This window comes from Nicotiana tabacum, chromosome 16 (assembly GCF_000715075.1).
Source record: "Nicotiana tabacum cultivar K326 chromosome 16, ASM71507v2, whole genome shotgun sequence".
Taxonomy (NCBI): domain Eukaryota; kingdom Viridiplantae; phylum Streptophyta; class Magnoliopsida; order Solanales; family Solanaceae; genus Nicotiana; species Nicotiana tabacum.
The window spans coordinates 10,451,426-10,476,703 of NC_134095.1; the positions used below are offsets into that span (position 1 = coordinate 10,451,426).

Sequence of the window (25,278 nt, forward strand, 5' to 3'; positions counted from 1 at the left end):
CCTTGGGCTGATTAGGCTTAATTTTTCGGCCATATTTGGATGTTTTTTCATATAAAGTATTAGTTGCATATTTTAATTTTACTGACGAGTTAGAAAAGTCATTGTCCTTCACCATTTGTGAAAAGAAAATCATATAGTCTCCTCCGTTCACAATAAGTGGCCAATTTACTTTGGCAACACCCATTAAGGAAATATTAAATTCTAGACGAAAATAGTTAGTGTAATTAAATTACCCTTAATGAAATGTTGCAACATAGTTATTGTGAAGAGTAAAAAACTTTTTAGGGATACATACATAAAGGTAATTTTGGAAAAACAAATTAAATTTTTTCTTGATTATATAAATGAACACTTATTTCGAACCAAAATAAAAAAGCAAATTGGTCACTTATTATGGACCGGAAGGAATGAAGTTTTAGAGTAATAAATGGGATTAATGTCAAATGACAGCTGCACTATTTCCCGTGTGATCTGGTCTTAAGATAACTGAAGTTGACTGGTTATCCAATTTGACCAACAAGTTAAAGCTAAGATGGTGATTTAATTAGTTTCATTAAATTGAGCAATTAATCAAGGACTATTAATTCTTGTATTATTAATTGATTAGATTGATTAAATTCTTGGTTCAATCGCTGTGTCGCACAATTATTCAATTCACATCATCGCTTATTCCGCTTCAAAATTAATTCCTACTCCCTACATTTCAAATTATGTATTGTGTTTCTTTTATACGCGCTCCTACAAAAATTAATTAGAAGATTGTTTGAACTAGTTTACATTTATTTATGTCTTACGATATAATCTCTCTTCATTGAATATTTATTGTAGTTATTTGCTATCGTCATCTTCAAGAACAATTACTATTAATGACAAATGAATAAAAAATAATTGATTTTATCTTGAACTTCTAAAATGATAAATAATTTAAGATAATTATTTTTAAAAATCATGATAAATAATTTTAGAGGAGTATTACTAATATTAGAATATTCAAATATGGCGATGGACAACTTCTGTAAAAGAATGCCATTGAAAAATTCAATCAATAAGCAGCCAAACAGTATGTACAAACTTTTATAGTAGTTTTTAGAAGCATTTTCTACAATATAACTGATCACGAGTTATCATTATTTTCATGATTCAATATTGATGTCTTTCAAATTGTGTGTTTTCTTAATCATACTCAACTTTTAAATTTTTGCCATGTCACGTGCCCAGTCATCAAATATATGTCCATTCATGAATCATGATGTCACATAAGTCATACTCATATCTTTAAGTGATAACTACGAGTTATTAGCATTACTAAATATCGGGAGGCTAATTCGATAGCTGATGGTTTAGTTACTTTAGTCCATTTAGCCTTTAATCAAGGGTCTTGTTTTGTTACATGCGCTTGCGCCTTCTAACATTTCTTCACGTGTTGTGAAGATATTATTGGAGTTTTATCTTTTTTTATATTTAACGAACCGTTAGGATTTCTCGACTCGGGTTCGGATTAGTCGAATCCCAAAAAAAGACGAAGAGTTGAGGGAAACACATGGTAGGTGCGCGTAAGAGGGAAATGTGAAAAAGTTGAACATGTGATTGACGCCGTGGATTTCGGGGGCCATTTGGAGGTCAAAGCATTTGGTTGAAAGACACACAGGACAGAAAAAATGTTAACCCCCACATTAAATCATAATCCCATATTTCTCCACTATATCTTATTTTTCCTTTTATTTTAAAAGCTAGACAGTAACAAATTTTTGTATTTTACAATCAAGATGATCATAAATTAATTGTTCATATAGAATAATTTTCATCAAGTTGCTTTTAAACTTTCGTGTGTAGTCAAATTATCATCAAATTGCCAGTAACTATTAAATTAGAACAGCTATATATTCTCCATTTAATTGGGGATACATGTCTTTTAGATAGAACTAATTATACCTCTATTTCAAATAATAATGTCTCTTTAAGTCTTAATCTCATTTTGTATGATATCGTCACCACTTAAAAGTCAAATAATTTAACTACGATTCTTTGTATATCACAATGTTTGTGATTTATAGTAATTATGAATGATCCCTTTTGAAAAATATTTTTTAATTTTTAAAATAGTTCTAGATTAATATATGGATTAAATGATTTGATAAATATAAGACTTATCTTATATAAAATAGTTATAAATAAATTTGTACGTAACATTTAATAGCCTTAACCATAAGAATATTTATGCTAAAGCTCTCACTTCTCTCTACTTTCTCTCTCTAGGAGCACGATAGTGATATTACCGTGCCCAGCCATTTGAAATGGCCAGAGGAAGGCTGGCGAAGAAGCAAAACAACAAAGCGGCAGTGGCCATTGAGGCTATTGCAAAAACGATAGGTGTAACGGGAGAATGCCCGGAGGGCGAAGTGAACGATGATGAACCAGGCTGGCCGAAATTACCAAATCGAATGAGTTGACCTAATACACCACTCTCAGGTGCAATTATAGTAGGAATTATGCAGATCAATGACAATCAGAACAAAGAAACAACACCTCAGGCAGTGGGTACATCACATGCGAGTGGAGAACAACCAAATGTTGAAATTAAGGCACAAAAAAACGGAAAAGGGACAGAGATGCAGTTGATACTGGAAGAACCACGAGTAAAGGGCCCTGAGAATAAGACCTGGGCAAATCTGTTTGGCAATAACCGATTTGAACTGAGAGGAATGAACTTAAACTTCGTTGCTCCTATTTTGCAGAATGGGGAAAAAGTGGTGGAATTATCAAAGAGTGAGGTTGAGAAGGGAACAGAAAAATAGAGAAATGCTATCATCCTCTATGTAGTAGGCACCACGCCGACGATTGGAGCTCTGGAAAGGTTTGTTGCTAGCCAGTGGAAATTTGTCTCAAAACCTACAGTATACTTTCACAATGAAGGCTACTTTGTTATAAAATTCAATAATATGGATGATAGAGATGCGATACTTTACTCTAGACCTCATACAATTGGCAAAAAGCCAATTATCACAAAGGTGTGGACACCAGATTTTAGCTTCAAGGATGAGATAATTAATACGCCTGACCTGATTCCCGTTTAAGAGGGGATACGTAGGCAGCCCTATGGGTTCGGTCATAATTTAATAAAAAATCCATTTTTCCCCGCTATTGGAACTGGGGCAAAATTTTAAGAAGGACCCTCAAAATTCCGAAGTTAATTTTAGTTCATGCATCGCCAGAAGCGCGCAGAAGCCAAATGTATATAGTGTGAATAAGTCACAACTACTATACCAAAAAATTATGACAGCCACCAAATAATAAATAAGACAATAAAGCAACAATAAAAGGAACACCAGAATTTACGAGGTTCGGCTAATTTTGCCTACTCCTCGGACACAACCAATATTTTATTCCACTCCAAAAATACAAGTGAAATAATACTAAAGAGAGAAGATACAAATGCATTAAGAAGATAAGAAGGCAAATGAGAGGTGTATTTAAATCCTAAATATTAGGCCTCCTTTTATAGGGTGAAGTACCAACCAAAATTGGTACTTTACCGATGTGGGATTTCTGCCATTCAACAAATCTCCACCTTGGCAAAATTTCACATCTTCAATTTTCTCTCAATAACAAAATTTTAGTTGTGTCTTCATCTTCAATCTTCAGTGTTCAACAATGTTGATCAAATCCAAACAATGTTGAAACTTGACCGCATTTACCACTTTTGTCAGCATATCAGCAGGATTCTCTGTAGTATGAATTTTCTTCATCGTGACTCCACCTTCTTCTATGATTTCTCGTACAAAATGATACCGAACATCAATGTGCTTCATCCTTGCATGATAAACTTGGTTCTTTGCTAATTGAATAGCACTTTGACTATCACAAAAAATTATGATATTTTTTTGTTCAACACCAAGCTCCTTTAGCAACCCTTGAAGCCAAATTGCCTCCTTCACAGCCTCTGTAATAGCCATGTACTCTGCCTCTGTTGTAGACAAAGCAACTGTTGACTGCAAAGTAGACTTCCAACTAACTGGTGCTTTTGCAAAAGTAAACACATAACCAGTAGTTGATCTTCGTTTGTCCAGATCACCCGCAAAATCTGAGTCACAATATCCAACTACAGACTGATTGCCTTCCTGCTCAAAAACTAACCCAACATCTACAGTATTATGAATATACCGTAGAATCCACTTCACAGCTTGCCAATGCTCCTTTCCTGGATTATGCATATATCTGCTAATAACTCCAACAACTTGTGAAATGTCAGGTCTCGTACAGACCATTGCATACATCAAGCTACCAACAACATTTGCATATGGTACCTTTGACATATACTCTCGTTCAGCTTCATACTTTGGCGACATAGTATTACTTAGCTTAAAATGGGGAGCAAGGAGTACTAACTGGCTTAGTCTTTTCATCTATGCCAAAACGTTGTAGTACTCTTTTCAAATATTCTTTCTGAGATAAACAGAGTTTCTTTGAACGTCTATCTCTTATTATCTCCATGTCAAGAATTTCTTTGCCTCACCCAGATCCTTCATCTCGAACTCCTTCTTCAGTTGAATCTTTAACTTATCAATTTCTTCAGAATTCTTGGAAGCTATCAACATATCATCACCATATAGGAGAAGATATATAAAGGAACCATCTTTAAGCTTGCGCAAAATCGTATTTGCTTCTCTTGTACCCTTGCCGCAACATAAACTCGTCAAATCGCTTGTGCCATTGTCTAGAAGATTATTTCAATCCGTACAACGATTTTTCAAGTTTGCACACCATATTTTCTTTTCCAACAACTTTGAATCCTTCTGGCTGATTCATGTAGATTTCCTCCTCCAAGATTCCATGTAAAAATGCAGTTTTTACATCCATCTGAACTAGTTCCAAATCCAACTGTGCTACCAAAGCCAACATAATTCTAATGGAGGAATGTTTTACAACTGGAGAAAACACTTCATTGTAATCAATTCCCTCCTTCTGAGAATATCCTTTGGTCACCAATCTTGCTTTGTAGCGAACATCTACTTGGTTAGGAAATCCTTCCTTCTTTGCAAATACCCATTTGCACCCAATTGTTTTCTTTCCCTTCGAGAGATTGGCCAAACTCCATGTATGATTCTGATGAAGGGACTGTATTTCATCATTCACGGCAATCCTCCACTTATCTTCTTCTGAACTTTGGACTGCGTCTTTATAAGTGGTAGGAACATCATCAGCTGTAATTGAGGTTGCACAAGCAACCGTCTCTATGAGACGAACATGTTTCGTTATTGTCTTTTTTGGCCTGCTGGTTGCTATTGATTCAAGTTGTTGTTGAGGTTCCTGAGTTGGAATCTCCTCTACTGGCTCTCCTTCCAGAGGATAATCTTCATTTATTTCCTCCTCTGCTTCTTATGTAGAAAAAATAAATTTTCCCTCAAACCCCACCGGCTTAGAAGCATTTTCATTTTGTTTGGTATCTTCTGTTACCTTTTTTATCATAGCAGATTCATCAAAGGTAACATCCCTGCTGAATATTACTTTCTTTGTCATAGGACACCATAAGCGATATCTTTTGACTCCAGAAGTAATTCCCATAAAAATAGCCTTCTTTGCCCTTGGATCCAATTTTGACTCTGTCACATGATAATATACAGTTGAGCCAAACACGTGCAAAGAGTCATAATCTACAACAGGCTTTCCATACCATTTTTCAAATGGTGTCTTGCCATCAATAGCAGCAGATGGTAGACGATTAATGAGGTGGCATGCATATGTAATTGCCTCAGCCCAAAATTCTTTGCCCAAGCCAGCATTGGACAATATACACTGTACCTTCTCCAGCAAGGTCCGGTTCATACGTTCTGCCACTCCATTCTGTTGTGGTGTATGTCTAACAGTGAAGTGTCGGACGATGCCATCATTTTCACAAACCTTATTGAAATGATCATTTTTGTATTCACCTCCATTGTCTGTGCGAATACACTTGATCCTCCTGCCTATTTGATTCTCCACCATCGTCTTCCATTTGAGAAAAATTCCCAGCACTTCATCTTTGCTTTTCATTGTATACACCCACACTCTTCGGGAAAAATCATCAACAAAGGTTACAAAAGAGTGCTTCCCACCCAATGAAGGTGTTTTGGAAGGACCCCAAACATCAGAGTGTACATAATCCAAAATGCCTTTAGTATTATGGATCGCTGTACCAAATTTAACCCTTGTCTTTTTCCCTTTGACACAATGCTCGCAAAACTCCAAGTTGCAAGCCTTTACTCCTTTTAACAATCCTTGATCTGATAAAGTTTTCAAGGATTTTCCTCCAGCATGTCCCAAGCGCATGTGCCATAGCCTGGTTGCTTCTGCCTTTTTTTCGTCACTGGATGTTACTATCGCTGTCCCAATAACTGTACTACCACGATAACGGTACATGTTATTGTTCTTCTGATTGGCCTTCATTACCACTAGTGCACCGGAGCATACTCTCATCACTCCATTTTCTGCAATGATTTTGAACCCTTTTGATTCTAGGGCTCCCACAGAGATGAGATTCTTCTTCAAATCCGGTACATATCGAACATCTGTTAATGTTCTGATCATTCCATCATGGTTCCTTAATCGTATTGAACCAATGCCATATGAGGTAAGAGGGCTGTTATTTGCTGTGTGGATGACTCCATATTCTCCTTCTTGAAATTCCACGAACCAGTCCCTGTTGGGACACATATGATAACTACAAGTTGAGTCCATCAACCATACGTCTGATGATGTTGATGACTCTATTGTAACTAATGAAAAGTCTGAATCATCACAATCAGCTACATTTGAATCCATAATGGCCTTTCCATTGTTATGTTTGGCCTTATTCTTTAACTTCGGACAGTCTTTCTTCCAGTGCCCCTTTTCTCGACAAAAGGCACATTCATCTTTGCTGGGTCTGGATATTGACTTGGATCTTCCCTTCTTTGTCCTCATTTGATTTTGAGGACGACCCCTCGCAACTAGTGATTCTCCTTCTCCACCCTTTTGTTTTTCTCCCTTTCTTTGTTCATAACTGTACAAGCCGAACAAACTTCTCTGAGAGAAATTTCGTCATTCCCATGGAGTAGAGTAGTTTCAAGGTGCTCGTACTCATCAGGAAGTGACCCCAATAACATTAAGGCCAAGTCACCATCATCAAAAGTTGCGGCCATATTTTGCAAATCTGTGACCAACTTATTGAAACTGGTGATATGTTCGTTCATTGTGGTACCAGGAACATAGGTGAAGCGAAACAGTCTCTTCTTCATGTACAATTTATTTTGACTATTTTTTTTCAAAAATTTATCCTCCAGTGCTTTCCATAATTTACTTGCAGAAGTTTCCTTTGTGTATGGATATTTTTGCTCTCTAGCAAGGTAGGATCGAATGGTATCGCAAGCAACACGATTGATAATTCTCCAATCTTCTTCTCCAATAACATCTGGTCTTTTTTCTTCAATGTCAAGATCTAGCCCTTGTTGAAAAAGGACATCTAGAATCTCGCCTTGCCACATCCCAAAATGTCCTGATCCGTCAAAAATTTCTACCGCAAATTTTGCATTTGACACAATTCTTGTCATAAGCGAAGATGCCAACGATGACGTATTATTGACACTTGATGTAGATTCTTCTTGTTTATTGTCTCCCATTTTGACACGAATATTATTTAATAGCTGACGACACAAATCAAGATTATTTCCTTTCTGGTGTGGAAGATCAGACTAAGCTGCAACCACAGAGCATACTAAGACAAAACCTTGACACAATTACCAAGATAAATCTTTTCTGATGTGGAAGATCAGACTATGCTGCAACCACAGAGCATACTTAGACAGTACCTTGGCTCTGATACCAATTGTTGCGGAAGCCAAATGTATATAGTGTTACTCCCTGAAGCTTTCAAGGTGAAGGATCCAAATGGAAGGCAATTTGTTTACAAGGTAGAATATGTATGGAAACCGGAATACTTTTGGAACTTGTTTGATAATTGACCACTGCTGTAAAGAGCCAAAACAACTAGAAAATCCAAAAGTTGTGAGGAACAATGTACAGAAGAAAGTGTGGCAGGCAAAAAGAACAATTTCTTAAGTACAGGAAAAAGAGAATGATCAAGTGAGAGCAAACCTCGAGGAAGGGAAGCGAGTAGAGTCAGACATTACTGAAGGTTGGAAGGAAGTAAAGGGCAAATCAGCTGCTAAACCGGCTCATGTTACTGATGACGGGTGTATGAGTATAACAAATGGATTCAATGTGTTGAATAAGCAGAGTGAGAAATTACAAATGCCAGAACAAGAATGTCACGCTGAAAGAGGCCAATGTATTAGAAGTGGGAACACAGGGGTAGTACAAAATCTCTTTAATCCGACATGAAAATAGTAGCTTGGAATATTAGGAGTCTCAATAAGTTGTTCAAGTAAAAGGAGTTATATAGATTCATTAGGATGAACAAAAAGCCTACTAGCTATAATAGAACATAGAGTTACTGAAACAAATGCCAATCAAATACTGAAGAAGGTTGCAACAGGGTGAGTTGGGCTACTAACTATGAAACAAATGGTAAAAAAAGGATATGAGTAATATGGGGTCCAAATATTATACAATTTAGTGGATGATGAAGAGTAATCAGTTGATACATGGAAAAGTCTCTATTGGTGCACTCAATTTACAGTTCTATTTTACAGCAGTATATGGCCAAACAGGAAAATATTATGGCATGAATTAGAGGTGATTCATAGTGGAACTGATGGGGCATGGATTGCAATGGGGAACTATAATGCAATACTAGGGATAGATGACACAGTCAATGACAATCCAATGCAAGAAGCTGAGATAAGGGACTTTAGGAATTTCATGTTGAATGACAACATGAATGAATTAAAGTATATATGGAGGAAATTCACATGGACAAATAGCCATGTGTGTAGCAAAATCGATAGAATCATTATGAATACAAAATGGATGACAACAATAAAACAAATGAAAGTGATAGTTATGGATCCATTTATCTCTGACCATTCTCCTCTAAGTATTCAATTTGAAGACACTGCTCAGGCAGATCCAAAGCCATATCGCTTTTATAACTATATGGCAGAGATACCAGAATTCCTAAAGGTGGTGGAGATGCATGGAACACACCTAGCAAATGGCAGGGGATGCAAAACGTGTGGCTGAAGCTTAAAAAGGTTAAACAGGATTGAAAAAACTACATACTAAGGAATTCAAAGGGGCCAGGGAGAAAGTACAAACGATTAGAAGGCAACTACAAGAGACACAAGAACAAATGAAGGAAACAGATCACCAGACATCTCTTTTTGAAATTGAGAAGGAGTTAAGAGTATAACTAGAGAAATGGGGATTGATAGAGGAAAGTATAGTGCGACAAAAATCAAGAACCAGTGGCTAAAACTTAGGGATTCAAATAGGGAGTACTTTTATGCTTTTCTGAAGAATAGAACATCGCAGAATAATATCAAATCCCTTGTTAATCAAGCACGAACACTGTTGCAAATAGAACATGAGGTGAAAGAGGAAGTAGTGGGGTTTTATAGAGCTGCTGGGTAAAGTTGCAGAACAAATGCCCGTGATAAATGCAGAAATAATAAAAAATGGACAAATGCTGATAAGAGAATATCAATTGAAACTAATAGAGCCAATCATCACTGAAGAAATATATACAACAGTGAGGGACATAGTTGACAAAAAAGCCCAGGGTGTGATGGATTCAATGCTTTCTTCTTTAAGAAAGCATGGGCTGTTATAGGAGAAGATATGATCAATGCAACAAAACAGTTCTTTGCCACTGAGGAGCTTTACAAGCCAATCAACTATACTTTAGTAACTTTGATCCCAAAGGTTAAAGGCCCAAGTTCAATTAAAGAGTACATGTCAATTTCATGTTGTACTGTGATGTATAAGATAATATCAAAAGTGCTCACCTCAAGATTACAAATGGTCATGGATAGTCTCATTGATGTTTGCCAGGCTGCTTTTGTCCCAGGAAGAATCATCTCAGATAACATCATATTAAGTCATGAACTAGTGAAGAGATATGGGAGGAAAAGGATAACTCCAAGATGCATGATTACGCTAGACATGCAAAAAACTTATGACTCTTTGGAGTGGCGTTTTCTGGAGCAAATTCTGATTAATATGAATTTTCCAATCTGCTTTATGAAATGGATTATGAAGTACATTACTACTGTTTCCTACTCTATTTTGATAAATGGAAGGCCTACAAGCCAATTCCCAGCAAAAAAAGGACTAAGACATGGAGATCCATTGTCCCCATTCTTGTTTGTATTAGCCATGGACCTAAGCAGATTGCTCAGAATACTGAAATACCAACCATATTTTAATTACCACCCAAGGTGTGAGAAACTACATATAATCCAGCTGGGATTTGCCATGACCTTCTATTGTTCTATAGAGGTGATGAAATCTCTATTCACGTGCTATACGATTGCTTCATGGAGTTCTCTAGGGTGTTAGGACTAAAAGCAAACAGAAGCAAAAGTTCTATTTACTTTGGTAGAGTAAGCCTAGCATTGCAATAGGTTGTTGTGGATAAACTTAGTTTCACCAAAGGAATGCTTCCTATTAGATATTTGGTGGTCTCTCTAAGTACAAAAAGGATGTCTGTTATACAGTTTCAACCACTGTTGGATAGGATGATAGGAAGAATAGCATCATGGACTGCAAAATTTTTATCGTATACAAGACAAATTCAATTGATCAAGAGGGTCTTATTTTCTATCCAAATCTACTGGTTCCAAATTTTTGTCTTCCCAAAGAAAGTTATACAACTGATAGAAACAATCTGTATAAAATTCCTATGGTCTGGGGGAGTTGATATATCAAAGAGAGCTTTAATAGCATGGAACAAACTGTGCCAACCAAAAGTTGCTGGTGGGTGAAACTTGCTAGATATATCCAAGTCGAACAAGGCTGTTATATCTAAGTTACTCTGGAATATAGCTCAAAAAAAGGATAAGCTATGGATGCAGTGGATATACATATACTATGGGAGAGGTAAAGATATAGGAGAAATTGAACAAAAACAGGCTTGGTGGATAGTGAAAAAGATCCTGAAGGCTAAGTAATACATGATTGATGCAGACATAAATCTGACAGAGATTCTCGATATGGAGAACTTATCCATCAAAAACTTATACATGATGCTAAGAGGAGAACAACAAAAAATGTCATGGAGAAAATTTGTGTGCAATAATGGAGGAGTGCCCAAATGGATTTTTATCCTTTACCTGGCTATCACGGGCAAGCTGAGCACTAGGGACAGATTAGCAAGATGGGGGGTAACAAACGACTTACAATATCCTCTGTGCAACGTCGAAGAGGAGAACATTGATCATCTATTTTTCAAGTGCACATTTGCAAAGTCCATCTGGAGAAAACTACTACAATGGATGGGTATTACAAGACAGGCCATGGAGTGGAAATATGAGATAGCTTAGGCATATTGCCATGCAAAGGGTAGATCAACCAATGATGAGATATACAGAATGACTTTAGCTGGATGTGCCTAACATGTGTGGCATGAAAGAAATCAGAGGATCTTTAGGGCACAACAGAAGCAACAAGGGATAATAGTCAAGCTGATTATCCAAATGATATGTGGAAGAGGCCATCTGCTGTCCAGACTCAGAAGAAGACTTGAAGAGTTAAACTTTTATCCATGACTAGGAGTTGTTGAGGAGTACCACACTACACTTGATTCATTTATTGATAGTTAGCTATTAGTATAGGTAGTATAGGATGATACTAAGTACTAGAAAATGTCCAGCCTTAGTGAAATTTTATTTTTTTTGAGCTGTAAATTTCTGCTTTGGTAATAAAATTTGATAATTATCAAAATGTTATGAAATAAAAGCAATTTAGTAAAACATGAACAAGAAATAAAAGCAATTTAGTAAAACATGAACAAGAAATAGAGATAGAGAGAAGGAAGAGATTTTCTTCTTCAATTGTGTGTATTTTTCTATCTATTACAAGGCCTTTATATAGGCATGAAAAGTGAAGAAAATATGTCATGGAATATGTCATTGAACATAGAAAATATGTCATTAACCATTTGAGAGAAAGATCATGGAGGAAGAGTAGACATCCACCATATTTTGATTTTTATCATAACACTCCCCCTTGGATGTCCATAAATAATGTGCCTCGTTAAAACCTTATTAGAAAAAAAATCCTAATGAAGGAAAAAGAGTACACATATTTAGAAAAAAGAGTACACATATTTAGAAATACGCTTTTTGGTTGCCTCGTTAAAAACCTTGCAAGGAAAACTCAATGGGACAAAACCTTGTAAGGGAAAAAGAGTACAACGCGTATTAACTCCCCCTGATGAGATCATCAGTTCACATCGTTGAGCCTTCGTATCCCAATCTTGTACACTAGTTTCTTGAAGGTTGACGCCGGTAGATATTTGGTGAACAAATCAGCCATATTATCACTTGAACGGATCCGTTGCACATTAATATCACCATTCTTTTGAAGATCATGTGTGAACAATAATTTAGGTGAAATGTGCTTTGTCCTAACTCCTTTATGAATCCTCCCTTTAGTTGAGCTATGCATGTTGTATTTTCTTCATACAAAACTTTGGGTAGTTTATCACACTTCAAACCACATTTGTCTCGAATAAGATGTATAGTAGACCTCAACCATACACATTCTCGACTTGCTTCATGAATAGCAATTATCTCAGCATGATTAAAAGAAGTAGCCACGATTGATTGCTTAGTCGATCGCCAAGATATGATAGTGCCACACATGTAAACACATAACATGTTTGAGATAAAGCCTTGTGTGTGCCAGATAAATACCCCACATCGACATAACCAATAAGATCGATATTACAATCATTGCCATAAAATAAGCCCACACCGGTAATCCCCCTTAGATAACGCAATATGTGCTTGATTTCATTCCAATTTCTCCCTGAGCGGAGCTATATCTTGCTAAGACATTAACTGAAAAAGTTGTGTCATGTCTTGTAGTGTTAGCAAGATATATTAGCGCACCAATTGCATTAAGATATGGTACTTTAGGACCAAGAAATTCTTCATTATTTTCATGAGGTCAGAGTGGATCTTTATTTATATCGAGTAATCTCACAACCATCGGGGTACTTAATGGATGTGTTTTATCCACATAGAAGCTCTTTAAAATCTTTTTAGTGTATGCTGATTGAAGGACAAAAATTCCATCTTTCATATATTCAATTTGCAGACCAAGACAAAATTTTGTCTTTCCAAGATAAGCATTTCAAATTGTTTAAACAGTCTACTGCTTTAGGAAGCTCTCCGGGAGTTCTAATGATATTTGAATCATCAACATACATGGCGATTATAACAAATTCAAATCCATATCCTTTTATAAGGTCACAAGGACAAATTGAATTATTCTTATACCCTTCTTTCAACAAGTATTCTCTCAGGCGATTATACCACATGGGCCCTGATTGTTTCAATCCGTATAAAGATTTTTGAAGCTTTATTTAATAAATTTCTTGGAAACCTTAATATGCTCCAAGACAATTTAAATCTTTCAATGATATCCACTATACGCATATCAAGTTTTTCATATATTGCCAGATTAAAACCTGAAGTGACTATATCCACTATAAGAGAACATGTTTCCATATAATCAATGTGAGGATATTTACTAATTTTCTTGTGCCACAAGTCGTCTTTATGTCTATCGACTTGAACCTTTCGCACAAGAACACATTTATACCTTAATTGACTTTATACTTTCAGGTGTTGGACTATCCGACCAACTTCACATTTTTCAAGTGAAGTCAATTTCATTGCGTATTTTTTTTATTTGGCCAATCTTTTATCCGTCCAAATTTCATGACAGATTTGATCTGAAGATCCTCGTCAATATTAATCATATTGAGCGCTACATTATATTAACAATATCGTCGACAATCATTTTATGTCGGTTCCATTATTACCCAATAAAGACATAACTTATTGAGATCTCTTTATTTCATTATTTTCAGGTACCTGAGCCTCTCCCATGAGGTCTTATGAAGTGTTATGTCGTGGTGCTCTTCTAGGGAACTTGCCTCCTTATTATGATCATTTTGAATATTTGCCCCTCTCCTTCTTCAAGGAGTTTTATCTTAGGAACCGATTGGTCTGTTACACTTCATGCGTGCCATAGACTCTGTCCCTCATGGACTTTATTCTATTTGGAGCATTAGCAGCTGAAATATGACATTTAGCTTTGGATCAACAAATGCGTCTGACAATAATTTGTAAATGAATTATTACTTGAACTTCAAGTTTATATTTTCTTGTACGAGGATCTATATGTATTCATAATAATTCATTTCACGTATCACTTTCTCAGCTGCCCATTTTCTCCCCCTAATATTGGGATCACCAACACATTTTCCAACTATCTTTGGGAACTCATCTTTGTGCATTTTGGTGGCATAATTAAATCATATAGCACATCCATATTTCTATATAGAAATTATTTGGTTCCTGACCCTGAACCGATTGTGATAGGGAGAAATTTTTATAACTTGGCTAGATGCGTACAAGTGCTGCTGTATATAAATAATAAATCTCATACCAAATTTTATTTTTGGAAGTTTTGTTTTCATAACCAATGATTTAACTATAATTGGAGGCATACAATTTCTGCTAAACCAACTTGGATTTAAACCAGTATTATTAAGATAAATCATCATAATTTATATTCTGGAATTGTGCTCTAATAATTTGAGCAAGCAATCTTGCAAAAGCCAAACTGCGAGTTGATAACAAATGCACATGTGACCATAAAATAGATGCATCTATTAAAATCATATGATAGTAAACGGTCCACATGGCAGGTATATATATATATATATATATATATATATATATATATATATATATATATATATCACCTTTTATTCCTTCCAGAAATCAAAGGATTCAATCCCAACCTTTAACTGGTATATCATGAGAATAAGCAGCACAAGAGAATTCTTGAAGAATCTTCTATTCTTCAATATGTGTCAGTGTAATTCTTAATTAATTTTTCGCATCATAATTGAACTGATATGGTCAACCGGTCATGCCAATTAATATTTATTTTAGTAAATCTCTAGTTTACTTGTGGCATATGATTCCAGCATCATGCTTATATTTGTGTAGTACAAATAGAAAGAAGATCGGGTAACCTTTCATATTTACCCGGTATGATTATAGAAATATGAAGATATTCAATCTTCCTTTCATTTATAGTCTCAATATGCCAATCACTTTGACTTATATATTTGAAACTCAAAAAGTTTCTTTTGAGACTTTACAATATCAATGTCATGAATAAGTTTATTCATCCGGGTAGTAACAAATTAGTTTTTCCGGAGTTCTTAACAACTTTTGTACTACAAGATCTTTTATCATACCATTCATATGGTAAATGTCTCCTTCACGGAGAAAATTATATCATAATAAATTGTCATGGTCAAAATCATCATAAGCAAAATAATTTCTTGCTTTAATTTTGCCTTTAATAACTTTTATAAGGCATGACAAAAAAATATTTGGCATATCACATGTACGCGACCAATGACATATTCATGTAACCACACAATAATATTTATTCTCTTTATTTTACTCAAACCTCCCTTAGAGGTGAGTTGTGTGGTATTCATATAATCATGAATTGCATGTCTTTATTCATTGCTTTTATCACATATTGCCACATTCAACTTTAGGAATGAGTTTGCATTCTCAATGCTTATCATAAGTCACATTCTCTTCAAGGAATGGATCATAATCAGCGACGTGCTTTATTATTTTCATACCAATTTGATGGTAAGAATTGCCTTCACATTTTGAAGGACTATTTTGAGAACCCTTATTGTTCTCCTTTTATAATCATAGTGATGATTATTATTATTTTGATATTTGGAACGCCCACGTTCATTGTTCAACCAATTGTCTTCATTGAAACTTATTATGCATTGTTATCACATTCACTTCAAGAATGGAACAAATCAAGTGGGACAATTCTCATGCCTTTTCATGAAAAATATATTATTTTTCTTTAGTCATCATTATATCATCAATATGGTACATTGGGACTCAAACCCAATGTCTTACCAATATAAAGGCATGTTAGGCCATAATAAATTGGGACTCAAACCCAACTCTTATCATTATGGAGCATCATGACTTGATCCTCATGTCTTACCCTCAATCAATGGCATAATAGGCTAAACAATATTGAGATTGATTCTCAAGCCTTAATTTCAATCACATGCCAAGAAAGTTATACACAACTAATTTGCAACTTAGCAAATCAAATTTGCTTTCTTAAGTAAGTGTACAAATCTCAAATTAGTGTAAATTTTTATTAATTATTTGTAGCATTTATATGAAATACAACCGTTTGTAGTCAGAATATTTCTTCTAAATTCTATAAGAGTTTAAAAGGATCATAAAATCATTGTCATAATATTTATTGAGTTTCTCTCCAAAATATTGTTGTTTTCGGGGTATACCCTACCTATTGAATTTGATTTAATGCCATGACTTTCCTTCACTCAATTCAACCAAGCAATTAGTGAATAAATTTATTAAAAGTACACCTAACACATATATAGTACTAATACATAAATTCAGCATTTATATTACCTGAAAAGTGACATTATAGGTAACAACTTACCAGTTGTAGCTTGTGCATCATTCATATAAAATACTTAAAAATGGTAAGTCAGTAGCAAGCATCAAGTAGGTCATGGATACTCAAAAATACCTCTTCTAGTAATCATACTAATCATTGTTTGCTTTCAAATGATACGACCATAAATTATGAAGTATACTTTCAAATAGCTGGTTTGTTTTCCAAATATCATAGAAGTACTAATTAATCAACCTAGATAAAAATGTGAAGTATTTCTTGTTTTCTTCAAGATGATTTATGCTTTTAATCAGTATGACCAATTTTATTTTATTTTTTATTTCTTTTTTTTGGTACTATATGCAAGTGTAAAAATCCAAAAGGAAAAAAAAATATTCATCCAAGTAAAAGAAAATGTTTAAAGCGGCAGGACAGATTGAAGATAGTTAACACATAAATATGCATAGGACAATTTATATAAAATATCCTTGGTTACCATGACATGCATCATATCAACAATTAACTGCTACTATGATTTTCACATATAGAACTTCGAAAATTTTATTCCATTCATGTGATATAAAAGATGTAATATTAATATGTGCTTATGCAATACAGGTGTAGTACGAAGTTGTGTGCATATGAGATTTTAAAGGAATGACAAGTATAAGATAATCATACCTTCTTACATTTCATTACTTACCATATGTAGTTTCTCTTTACATTTAACCACGTGATGATATGTATGGCTTCTAATTGTAATCTTTCCAGATGTAGAATTTTTTTTTGTAGATATATATATACAATTAGTTAGAGACTCGTGCTGATAACGTGTTATGAAATAAAAACAATTTAGTAAAACATGAACAAGAAATAAAAGCAATTTAGTAAAACATGAACAAGAAATAGAGATAGAGAGAAGGAAGAGATTTTCTTCTTCAATTGTGTGTATTTTTCTATCTATTACAAGGCCTTTATATAGGCATGAAAAGTGAAGAAAATATGTCATGGAATATGTCATTGAACATAGAAAATATGTTATTGAATATGTCATTAACCATTTGAGAGAAAGATCATGGAGGAAGAGTAGACATCCACCATATTTTGATTTTTATCATAACACAAAAAAGTTTGTACGTATTATCAAATTAATCTTTAAAACTAAATTTATCAATTTTCACTAAAGCGCAAAAATAATATTTTTTTCACCCGCAAAAGTGTTAGTGTATTTATTAGTGTGAGCCGTTTCAAATTTAACTCTACGTGCCAATCAGTTACTCATTGGCCGACTCAACTTTCAAGTGATAAGTCGGCTTTTCCTATTTAATAAAATGGATACCAAAGTGCTCCATTTTTTTAATTTTAATTTAATTTGTTACAACTCACATGTAAAAGAGGTCCTATTTGGAGTAAGTGCATAACAGAAGTTGTTGACAAGAAAGTCAGTCCAAAGTTTTTTGGAAAATTTCAGGAAATTCGCAGGCGCTATCTTTCGAGTGACTTGTTCACTGTACAATAGTTTGCCTGCACTAGACAAGTTCAGTGCGACTTCAACTTTTTTCTTATTTTCTTTTAAATATGTTATGTAATATAGCTTTGTTTTAGAGTACTAACGATAAAATTGTCTTTGTATGACTTATAGGTCATGAGTTCGAGCCGTAGAATCAGCTACTAGTATTTGCATCAGGATAAGCTATTCACATCACACGCCTTAGAGTGCGGTCCTTTCCTGAACCTTACGTAAACGCACGATACTTCATACACCAGGTTGTCCTTTACCTATATAGCTTAGAATATAAACTGTAATTTCATTAAGCTTTCGTGGAGCACAATCTTTAGTCTTACACTTTTATAAGAAAGTAAAATATTTTTGAGAAGAAGCATGAATGGTACGACAATCATGCAGTTTTTCATGTTATTATTCGAAAAGAGTTGGTTGTTTGAAATTGCATGCACACTTTTTTTGAGAATATTTTAAGGGAATTTTTTCTAAGAAAAAAATACCTTGAGCCAGTTGCAATAAAGTCTTTTTTTTGAATAGTTACAAATAATAACTTACCTTTTCTTTTTCTGAAAACTTATTCAGAAAAAACTTTTCGGTTGTCCCAACAGAAATGGTATTCTTTTCCCAAAAGGGAAAAAGAAAAGAAGAAAACGCGCCAAGGAGCGCAAGTTAGCAGGATAGAGTAAGAAATGCGCATGATAAGGTAAATAACAGCTCATATATTCCAGCTTTTATTTTAGTTTTAATTTTAGTTAACGCCGAATCAAACAAACGGTGCGTTTCTCGGACATTGTCAGCACACATGTTATTACATTACATCTAACATTATGTTATGCAACAAATTAAACCACCATTTCTTCAAATCTATACAACACCCCTCCTCCTTCTTCTTCTATCTTTTTTCAGAACCCAAAATACCCAGAAAAAGAAGCAAAAATTAAGGCGAAAAACTCCATTTTTATGCTCCTTTAGACATTGACAACTCTTTTCTCTGTCCCCAGGGCAAAAAGAAAAAAAAACAGTATTGTGTACGCACCACTATGGAATTTTTATCTTCGCACCGTACGTTTTTCTTTTTATGTTTTTTTAATTACATTTTGTTATTTTATGTTCTTTTACGTTTTCCCTGATAAAATACATGAGTTTGGAATCTGGGGGTTTTTATTCTTGATTTTTAATGGTCATTATGAGATCTTTGGTTATATTAAAATGGTTTACTTTTGGTGTGAGTGAGATTAATTTAATTTTTACATTTTGTGATCGTGTATTTGATTAGATATTTAGGTTAGATTTTGTGATTTAAGATGTTTTGATGTGGTTGTTTAATCTTTTGTTTGTATAGGTCATTGTTGGATTTGCGTTGACCAAATACATTGACAGTCAATGAAGGAGTAATTTTGGGAAGTTACATTTGCTTTGATTGGAAAAAAAAGATACAGTCTTTATCTGATTTGAGAGAGGGACCTAATAATGTTGTCTAAGGGTGAACATCAAACGGTCCCATTGTCTGTGTTGTTAAAGCGTGAATTGGCTAATGAGAAGATTGAAAGACCTGAGATTTCTCATGGTCAAGCTAGTCAAAGCAAAAAAGGCGAAGACTTTACGTTTGTTAAGACCGAATGTCAGCGAGTTTTGGGTGATGGAGTTGCCACTTATTCTGTTTTTGGAGTAAGTTTCTTATGCTTCTTGAGGAAAAGGTCTCATTTATATGCTAATGTTGTAGATTCCTTGTTACATATGTCTTTGTGTTAATATTTGTTATTGTTGGATTAGCAGATTGATTTCTTGTAGAATCCAGTAAGTGCTTGATTTTGTGTGTATGGTTGAGAAAAATAACTGCTTATTGCTATTGAGAGAGGGTGATCTTTTACTGATGCTGCTTTTGCTTCTTTGACTTTGTTGTCTAAAATGGATTATGCAAAATGCAAGTAATCAGTTCAAGAAGGAGAACTCTTTGTTTGTTCCTATTATCATTGCGCAGCATCTAGGAAGTAGAGGTGTATATTGCGGTTGATTCGCTTTAAAATTTTGATAGCCACCATTTGATTATACTATTTAACGATGCAAGGAGATAAAGAAAGTTGTATTCATTAAACAAGTGGAACTTGAGGCATGGGGTGTTGCCCTGTTAGCTCTTGTGTGGGTTGTATGTAAGGAGAGAAATAGGAGACAGTTTGAAGGGATAGAAAATGCTTTGTAAATCTAAGGAATAGTCTTTTCATCTTTAGTTTCCTTTTGGTGCACCATGAAGTCCCTGCTAGTATAGATGATTGAGTGTCTCTTGTAGATTCTCTACTTTTCGGTATTCGGTTTGTATGCCAAAAATATACCCCATCAATTAATAAATAAGTTTCCTTATAAAAAAAAAGTGAACTTAACTTATTGTTCAGATAGGCATTCACGGAAACTGGCTAATGCGACATGTGGCTGTGATGCAACTTTAATACAGACTAGCCTGCTGTTTGTTATCTAGGATTCGATGCCTTGTGAATTTGGTTGGCTTCTTGAAGTATTCTAATGATATCTCTAGTTGTACAACTCTGTGTAGTAAGTTATGTTTTTGACTTGTAAATCTTATAAGATAGTTTCCGTCTCTGCTTTTATAAGTTGGTGGTCTTTTTCCTTTTCTTATTTTCTATTTATGGGCCTTATCCTTATAATGGCTTTTGTCACTGTGACTTACTTTTATTTTTCCCCAACTTTCTGACATATCAGGAGAGATGCATTTCAGTTCTTCTCAATTTTAATGCATGTTTCAAGTATGGAATTTCTGCGTTAACTTCTAGCGAAAATCTTTGCTGTTGACCTTGAAATTCTTTTTAAGATGTTAAATTTCAATTATTCGCATTCCCTTTTCCTTTCTTAAATAATGGCCGTCTTATAATTTGTAATCTCCCACCTTTGCAGTTATTCGACGGGCACAATGGGTCAGCAGCCGCCATATATGCTAAAGAAAATCTCTTGCAGAATGTGTTGGGTGCTATTCCTCCAGATCTTAGCAGAGATGAATGGATTGCAGCACTTCCTAGAGCTTTGGTTGCAGGATTTGTCAAAACAGATAAAGATTTCCAAGAAAGAGGTACGAGTAATTTCTTTATTCATTTCTGGAAACATGATATTGCAATTTGGTATGCATAAAAAGAGTTTAGTTTTGTGTTGGTATTATGCCTGCTTGATCAAACATAGCACAAAAGGCATGCGATGTTCCACATGTTGATGCAAGACTTGTTATTACTTTGAGGCTTTTGAATTCTAGCCTTCATATTTGCTTCGGATGATATTCTACATGTTTTCTTCAGCTCTTGCTATATGCTTTTTTCTTTCTGGATTTTGGCTTCTATTATTACTATCTCCAATTACCTTATTTCCAATATTGTCGAAACGATCTAATTTTCTCCTACTATACTATGCAGCAAAAACCTCAGGGACAACAGTCACGTTTGTCATAATTGAAGGATGGGTTGTAACAGTTGCATCAGTTGGCGATTCTCGGTGCATACTAGAATCAGCTGAAGGAGGAATTTATTATCTATCAGCTGATCATAGGCTTGACTGCAATGAAGAGGAGTAAGATTAATGCCTTTCACCCATTGATTAATATATTTTCACCTTTTGCATTAAGGTATTGATTATATATGTTTTTAATTGAATAGGAGGGAACGTATAACAGCCTGTGGTGGAGAAGTTGGCCGGCTTAATGCTGGTGGTGGTACAGAGGTATGTTGGTTGTCAGTTTTACATATAGTCTCTGGTTTTAAAACATCACAACAACAACCCCCCGGGCCCCGCTTGAACATACAAAAAATACCTCTTCTCCCTTGTCTCCTTGAAGTTAGTAGCTACAGGCCACGACTCATTTACTATGTATTGGCATGTCCTATTTTATGGTTCACTTTTTACTTTTCATTTTCTCAGACTTTCTTCTCCCGGAAGAAGTTTCGTGAAGTGGGTTAGCTTTGTGCTTTATGTCTTACCAGTGATTGAAATTCATTTCAGATTGGTCCTTTGAGATGTTGGCCTGGTGGACTCTGCCTCTCGAGATCCATTGGAGATATGGATGTTGGTGAATATATAGTTCCTGTACCCTATGTGAAGCAAGTGAAGGTTGGTCTATGAGGTTTTCTGCTCTGTTTTTTATGTGCTTATCCCATTGCTCTTCATTTCCTTTGTGTATCTGCAACAATAGATTTGCAGCTTGAGTTCACCTGGAAAGACCACTTCTTGGCACAATAAATAAATACACAGCTCTACCTCTTGCCCACTATTCTGTAGATTGTCAAATTTCGGGTATGAATAGTACAGTTTGATTTTAGGCTCTATACTAAAGCTTTTAATATTTCTTGGTTGAAATGTCAGTAAACCTTGTGCTTGACAGTGAGGGTGGACTCTAGTCAAGATTTCTTTCTTTGGTTTTCCTGGAAACGATTTTCCACGGCCTGGTGGTTTTGCTTTTTTTTTTTTTTTTGTTGCTTTGGATGCTTGTTTGATGATACACAACGACTATAAGCCTTTAACCCAGTCTTGTTTGGTGCAATTATTGGGGGAGAAAGTGTACTGTTTCCTGATTTTAGTTTGTCCCGAATCTTTTTTGTATCTTTGCATTTAAGGGCAAAGGCATAGTATATTACCATCATTAGCTTGACATCAATGATACCATCCCTTTTAAAGAACTCAATGTATGTGTGTGTGTGATGGACGGAGAGATAGAGTAGTACTTGGGGTTGCTGGATGTTACTCAGCATATAGAAGTTTAAGTCAATATAGCGAGCTATGTAATATTTAATAGAAATCAATGTAGTTCCTGGCTTCCCTCAGCCTAGAAACCTCGGAACACTGGATTTTATTCTTTTCATTTTCCGAAGAAGGGATTTTATATGTTCCTTTTAACATAGAATAACAACTTCTAGATTGGCCTGAATGTTTTGGTCTTCTATTTTGCACAAGCTCTTTTTTTTCTTTCCTAATTGGAAGTCATATCTCGTATCTGTTCTAAACAATTTTAAGCATTATGTCAACAGCTATCAGCAGCAGGTGGAAGGCTTGTAATAGCAAGTGATGGTGTCTGGGATGCTTTATCTGCAGAAATGGCTGTTGAATGCTGTCACGGAATGCCTGCAGATGCTTCCGCCTCTCAAATTGTTAAAGTATGATTATGTACTTGATATGTGATGTCTTTACTTGATTGGATTTGCTTCTATCTAGTCTTAACTCTTACTCCAATATGCAGGAAGCTGTACAGCCAAAAGGGATTCGAGATGATACGACCTGTATTGTGGTCGATATACATCCCCCAGAAAAACCAATTCCTCCACCGCCTCCCAAAAAGTCAGGAAAAGGAGTATTCAAGTCTATGTTTCGCAAAAGAACTTCGGCGTCGTCTTCTGATATTCAGAAAGATTTTTGTGAACCGGATGTAGTGGAAGAACTATTTGAGGAAGGATCCGCATCTCTTTCAGACAGGTTCGTCACATGCTAAGTGTTTCTTTGAATCTGATGTGCAAATTGGAATTCCCTTCAGATATAGCGGTGGGCTCAGATCTAGTGCTTATATTTGCTTTCTTCCTATGATTTCAGGTTAGACGCGAAGTATCCAGTGTGCAACATGTTTAAGTTATTCATATGTGCGGTCTGTCAAGTGGAGATAAAGCCAGGTCAAGGTGTTTCAATACATGCTGGCTCCTCGAACACAAGACATTCGCGGCCATGGGATGGACCTTTCCTATGCTCAAGCTGCCAAGAGAAGAAAGACGCCATGGAAGGAAAGAGACCTTTTGGAGGTCAGATGCCCCACTTTCTGTAGACACGCTGAACTCGTTTGCCTTGAAATATATTTGATCATCCTTACTTTACTATTCACAGATGCAAGATATAATAGTGAGTGACGAGTTAACCGGAGGTGCAATACTAACGACTGCTTCATAGACGATTACAATTGGGAGGTATGGCATTGTAGTCCCAATGGTTCTTTCTGTTTCAGTAAACAAAGAATGCGAACTGGCTTCTTTGATTGGTGGGATACATTGCATTAATATTTCTAGTTTGCCTCCTCTATCTCAGAAGATGGAGCTCTGAAATTCTAGTACATAGTCCACTTTCTGAGAATGATTAAAATTTGGAATATATGCCTAATACATCAGAGGTAAATTCTCTGATTTTAATCAAATGTATACTCGTATCGTCCTTAGTAGTGAATCGTAGTGAGGGAAAGCGATTTTTCGTTGTAACATCAGTAGTTAGTAAGTTTGGTTATAGGATCCTTAAGAGTTTTGTTTTTCTTTTTCCATTTTTCCCTCCTTGTTCTCCCTATAAGGAGAAACTTGCTGATCACCCTCTTATTAAATTAATTCTTGTATTATGCATTAATTACTCGCAAGAAGCGTTAGCACTGGATTCTGGCACTTATTTCCTATATGTTCTCTATATTTCTGCCTGATTGCTTTATCCTATTTGTGTTGAAAGTATCAATGTACAGACTTCTTTTTGTGTCATCTTTTCATCTATTCTAGTTTGAAATACCTTTACAAGAACTTTTGGCAAGTCTTTGATTTCTTTGACTGACTATTTTTTAAAGCCGGCTTAGGCTTATCCTTTCGGGAATGGCCCGTTTGGAGGGTGGTCATCCATACAGATGACCTGGGATCAACCCCCTCAATGCCTTTTGGGTCGAGACTGTCGCACAGGGCTTGCCTAGTGCGGTTTACATCCCTGTGTGATTTGCAGTCTATTACACAGTACGGGATTTACCCGGAGTGCTCACTCGAAGGCGGCTGTAGCGAAAAAAGCTGGCTTAGGCTATGAGAATTGACACAAAATCTAGGTACATATATGTAAATTCTGGACTTGCAATGATGTGACAATGTACCAAATAGTTGGACTGCTCGAAAACAACATCATCATTGATATTCTTGGTCTGGAATTGCTCTTTCCTTTGTCAAATCACATTCTTTCATCTGAAAAAAATCAGAAAAATTATCTGTTTTTTTTGTGTGAGCCTCAGGAGAGAAGCATTAACATTACAATTGTGTACCTCTCCTGTTATTTAAAAAGATACTACTACTCTATAAAACTACCAATTAAAACATAAGTTATGTGCGAGACACAATAACATTCACCACTACTAAAAACATAATTAAGTT

The 25,278-nt window shown here is 35.3% G+C and overlaps 1 protein-coding gene and 1 long non-coding RNA gene across 2 annotated transcripts; both read left to right on the top strand.

Moving 5' to 3' along the window:
* Positions 1-18,025: 18,025 nt before the first annotated feature.
* Positions 18,026-18,847, top strand: LOC142170525 (uncharacterized). Its single transcript, XR_012699752.1, has 3 exons — positions 18,026-18,175; positions 18,281-18,405; positions 18,725-18,847. It is a non-coding gene; the product is annotated as an uncharacterized LOC142170525 (long non-coding RNA).
* A 49-nt stretch (positions 18,848-18,896) lies between these two features.
* Positions 18,897-24,544, top strand: LOC107827467 (putative protein phosphatase 2C 12). The gene is made up of 10 exons (XM_016654609.2): positions 18,897-19,204; positions 19,485-19,810; positions 21,050-21,221; positions 21,556-21,709; positions 21,796-21,859; positions 22,139-22,246; positions 23,161-23,286; positions 23,370-23,602; positions 23,717-23,919; positions 24,002-24,544. The coding sequence occupies exons 2-10, from the start codon at positions 19,613-19,615 to the stop codon at positions 24,022-24,024; spliced, it is 1,281 nt and encodes a 426-aa protein (XP_016510095.1). The 5' UTR covers positions 18,897-19,204; positions 19,485-19,612; the 3' UTR covers positions 24,025-24,544.
* Positions 24,545-25,278: the final 734 nt, after the last annotated feature.